We start from the raw sequence: 5,086 nt of genomic DNA on the forward strand, positions 1-5,086 counted from the left end.
CGTTGTCTCCATTGGACTTGGTGGATATGATTGTACATGCAATAAATAGGTATGCATTGGAAAACAGAGAACGAGCTTTATGTAAGCATGGCTCCACAAGAAAGTGGAGTGACCTTGATAGACATGGATTTTTGCCGTTTCTTGGAGTGTCTTTTGGTAGCTTTGCAGTATATACCTGACAGAAATTATTATTGGAAAGGGGAGACATGTGGAGTGATGCACTATCCAAATTATGCCAAGAAAATGGGTCAGACAGAGTACCAGCAAATCAAACATTTTTTTCATGTAAGAGATAATGCACAAAGGCCACTTGTAAGAGGCACTAGAGAGCAAAAGTTGTGGCAGGTCTTGCCGTTGGAAGAAAGATTGAATGCTATCGTCCAACTGCATTACAATTGTGGGAAGAATGTAACTGTGGATGAGCGAATAATACCTTCCAAATGCAAGTTGAATCCTTGTAGGGTATATAATCCCAAGAAGCCACACAAATTTGGCATACAATTATGTGACTCAGAGACTGGCTATAACTACTCATTTCGTGTGTATGACAAGTCACCATGCCAAGAGTTGTCTTATCATGTTGTTTCCATGCTTGTAAATGATCTGAAACAAAAAGGTCATTATGTATTCTTTGACAGATGGTTTACATCAGCCAAGCTCTTGATGCATTTGACAAATGAGGGCTATGGGTCTACAGGTACATACATGACAAATAGGAAGAATTTTCCGGATGCAAGCATGTTGTATCTTGACCATTGTGAGCGTGGTTTATATCGTTTTGCATATGATGCAAAGAGAGGTCTTCTTGCATGCAGTTGGATGGACAAAAAGGCGATATTTTTTTCTTCCAATGTCTATGGTATGAGAGAAGGGGAAGTTATGAGGCAAGTTGGAAGTGGCCGCAAAGTTTCACTTGCTTGTCCAAGTCCAAAGTTGGGTGTGATGTCTTTGACAGTATGGTGCTCGGACATGGGTATAGTCTAGAGACTATTATACATGGTTGGAAGTGGCGGCATGCGCTATTTTGGGGGATGCTAGATTCGGTTTTGGTAAATGCATATATTATTTGGAAAGATATTCATGGAAAAAAATGCCAATCAATTTGAGTTTATGGTGAGACTACATGAACAATTGGTTGATAATCATTTTGCAGAAAATGTTGCACCTAGAAGAGCATTGTATGTGGGTGGTCCAATGGATGGGCATACATTAGTGAAGATGAGCTCAAAGGCCAGCCACTATTGTTATGTATATGCAATTGAAAGAAAGAGGCATATACGTTATGGGAATGAAGTGTTGGGATCAAAGCCCTTAAGGATAGTTTATGGTTGTCCTAAATGTAAGAAATTCTTATGCGTGGATCCATGCTTCTCAAAGTACATGCTATAGTAGGATATGGTCGCATGGGTGTAAGTACAAAGCGAGTTGTGCAATCATATAATCACCCTGTGGAAGTTTGACATCGAGTTATGCATATCTTTGTATGGGTTTTGTCCTTGAATGTAACTTGCTTTATTGTCTTTCCCTTGTAGTTGACATCATGTTATATTATCCTTCACTACAATCCCTTTTTATGATTTTGTATTTCTCATTCATATGCTCATTATATATAGCAATGGCCACGTGCTGCCAATTCTGCAGTTTTTGAGTTGCTGTTTTGGCAATCACAATCATAAGAAATGATTTTTTTTCATTGTAAAAATGATTTTTCTTATGAACTTGTATAAAGGTATGTGAATTTATTGCTTGTGTAATTGATTTTTTTCCAAGCCAAAGATGTACATTCGTAAAAGTTAGCTTGTTGTTTCATACCATTTCATGTTTGGGATGCTTTATGTAAAGGTCCTCTTATATTTTTTCGGGTGTTCAAATTTTCTTTGTAGACCTTATCTTCTATACAACACTCTCTCCAGAACTTGTCAAATCATCTATGGTAGAGACGCTATATTTTTTATAAAAACACCTAAAAGGGACACTAAAGTGTCCTTTTTGGTACCAAACTAGTGTTATGAAAGTGGCTCCAGCCTCCCATAAAAGCGCGCGCGCACACACAAAGCTAATTCTAAAATGAAAATTAGTGGGCTAATGAGGTTGAAAATCAAAGGTTAAATAGTCCTCTAAATGTTGAAAACAAAGGGCCTTTTTGGACACACAAATGATGAGCTAAATCTTTAGCGATTCTTGCACTTAGGAGCTCTATGGAATGCCATATGATTTGTGAAGAACACTACACACACATAAGTAGCAAAATGAAATCCGTATTTTGTGTGTGTGTGTGTGTGTGTGTGTGTGTGTGTGTGTGAGAGAGAGAGAGCATCACCTTGGCTCTGATACCAATTGAAAAGGAGCAGATTGTGCTCTCCAAGCTTCAATGGTGAGCTCATGGCCGTGAGCTAGCGGGGAACCTAGCAAGCTATGGAGGGTGAACCCTCAAGCTCACCATTGTGTTAAGATTAGGGTTAGGCTAGTGTTTAAAGCAAGAGTGTTAGGTAGAGCAAAAACACAATGATAATAGATTCAAAGTGCAATTGATTCATTAGAGAGAAGCCTCCTAAATAGTCTTACTGCTTTATAACCATTGGCTAGTGCCATTGCATACTCTTGTTATTGGACCATGCCATCATCTCATCTTTCTTAGGTGGCTAAAGGGGTTTCTCCCACAAGTCACAAGTTGGGCATACCGGCCCAAGAGGGCATTGACCCATATCCAACTTCATGTAAATTTGCCATTCAAAAATACAATAAAATAGAATAAAGATTTTTGTAATAAGCTCCATTATGAGGATTTTATCCAATTGGGTGAGGTGGCCATGATGACGAATGACGAGAAAGTCTTTTTCCCTAGAGGCGGCCTTGTTTCCTCCTCCTTAAGATGTAGACCGTCACTCTTCCAAATTTGCAAGATTTTTTTATCTATTTCTTTGTAATTTTTGCAATTTTTTCTTCCCCTTTTCCTAATTTCAAACCAGCTAATCTCGAATTTGAACCAGCTCTAGGCTAAGTTAAGAACCTTTCCGGAACACTCTCCAAATCCTTCCTCAAAGAAACTTAAAACTTGAAAACACACAATTTGAAGTAGATTTAAGTCTAACTCTCCTTTTGATTTTTTTGGGCGGTACGTATGTTGACTTGAAAAAGGATTACTCATTGCGTACGGGACATTTTATTGGGTTAAAATCAAGCCAATATGTTTTAATGTGGAAGCACAAGCTCTCTCCCTCTCTCTCTCTCTCTCTCTCTCTCAAGTCTAGTTGATTCCTTATCCCTTTTCCCTCTTGAGTCGCATAGTTCTAGCATTAAGTAGGAAAGACTCGTTCAATACACCTTTGATGTTAAAACCTCTCTCTCTCTCTCTCTCTCTCTCTCTCTCTCTCCTACAACGTTAAAATACTCTTCTTTTTCTTCATCATCCTCTCTCTCTCTTTCTGGAAAGACTCGTTCAATACACCTTTGATGTTAAAACCCCTCTCTCTCTCTCTCTCTCTCTCTCTCTCTCTCTCTTACAACGTTAAAATACTCTTCTTCTTCTTCATCATCCTCTCTCTCTCTCTCTCTCTCTCTCTCTCTCTCTCTCTCACACACACACACACACAACAATTGTTAAAATCAATTTTATATCTGTTCACCCCTTCCATAGCCGGAATTAGTGACAAATATGTTCCAAGCAGCATTGTCTACCTCATAGGATTATTTTGAAAATAGACTAGTTGAATGCCGCAATGACAACCACAAGGTAGCAAGCACCTTTTAGACAACAAGCTAGCGACACAAGGTCCAAGATCCAATGAGATCGTGATTCGTCTCAAGAAATGACATTGTTTGAAATGTTTTAAAAGACGTTAGTTTTTACTAACTTTACCTCAACATAAAGATGTCGTGATTTTGCTTCGTTGGCCTTTAACTGCACAAGGAGCTCTAATTCTGTAGTTGCAGATTGAATGGACGAAAAAATGAGAGAGAGAGAGAAAGAACATTATGTTGAGTCATTCTACAATTCAGTTTCCAGTGCACCCCATTAAGGAATTAGAGACAAGAAAAGAAGCAGCTGCATGCTGCTCATCCCTCGTGTGTGTGTGTGGGGGGGGGGGGGGGGGGGGGGGGGATTTACAAAAAAAAAGTGTGCGTGTGTGTGTAGTCATCTCATCTCGCGAACGACAAAGACGGAGAAGGAGACAATAATGAAGGAGATGAGGAAGGACATGAAGGTCTCGGCCACGATGGAGTCGGAGGAGAAGTTGAGGCCCAGGGTGGCTAGCGGCCCAAAATTGGAGTGGGGAGTGGGGTTTGGGCGGGGATGCGCTGCCAGCCGCAGGACGCGGCATTCCTGGCAGGCCCACCCCACGCGCTGCAGCGCCACCGGCCATTTCATGGTGGAGGGGCCGAACAGCAGGTAGGCCAGCGTGCTACTCATGCTACCGTGCGATGAGTGCTGCTGCGCCTGCGCAAGCTGCCGCTCCTGCTGCAGTCCCTGAACCTGGGCCTTCACCACAGCCGACGAGAAGCCCAGCGCCGACGTCAGCGACACGGTTGCCACGGTGGTGCTCAGCAGCAGTCCGTCTCCCAGCCATGGCCTGCCGCCCAGCCATGCCCGCGCCTGCTCAACTCCGCCCTGCACTGCGCCCATCACGCCAATCATCGTCCCCCGCCGCGGCATTCTACTGCTGCTCTTGATATTAAGAAGCAATATTAATGGTGGAAGAATCGGCGATGCAGATGCAGGCGAGCATCAGCAGATCGATGAGGGCGCGCCTCGTGTACCTTCACGCGAACAGCTTGGTGGCCCGCGCGGGCCATGGCAGTTAATAAGCCGATCCGCCTTCCTCCTGAAAATGAAATGCTTACACTTCGCCGGAACGGGCGCCCGCCGCCCGCTCAAAACATGAGGCCCCAACTTCCAAGGCAGTGTTACATAGATTTGCGAAGTAAATACACTATTTACTTGGAAAGCCTAATATGCTTTTGCAATTTCTAGAGTGCAAAAGCGACCCCTTGGAATGATTAAGGCCATTGCCCTTGAACCAAATCTCACGGCCAAGATCAGTTTCAAGCTTGCTTTTAATAACGACCTCACACTACATGTATCTTA

At 42.5% G+C, this 5,086-nt stretch overlaps 1 protein-coding gene across 1 annotated transcript; it reads right to left on the reverse strand.

Annotated features, from left to right (window-relative positions):
- Window positions 1–4,086: 4,086 nt before the first annotated feature.
- On the reverse strand, window positions 4,087–4,852 carry LOC147438480 (uncharacterized). The gene has a single exon (XM_086484116.1). It carries the CDS (start codon window positions 4,652–4,654, stop codon window positions 4,136–4,138), a length of 519 nt encoding a protein of 172 aa, XP_086340242.1. The 5' UTR covers window positions 4,655–4,852; the 3' UTR covers window positions 4,087–4,135.
- Between the last annotated feature and the right edge of the window lie 234 nt (window positions 4,853–5,086).

Source organism: Adiantum capillus-veneris, chromosome 16 (assembly GCF_014529385.1).
Source record: "Adiantum capillus-veneris isolate H3 chromosome 16, ASM1452938v2, whole genome shotgun sequence".
NCBI classification, from domain to species: domain Eukaryota; kingdom Viridiplantae; phylum Streptophyta; class Polypodiopsida; order Polypodiales; family Pteridaceae; genus Adiantum; species Adiantum capillus-veneris.

What these genes read in the sequence shown, in the direction of transcription:
- LOC147438480 (XM_086484116.1), bottom strand. Translation starts at nt 4,654, where the DNA reads ATGCCGCGGCGGGGGACGATGATTGGCGTGATGGGCGCAGTGCAGGGC.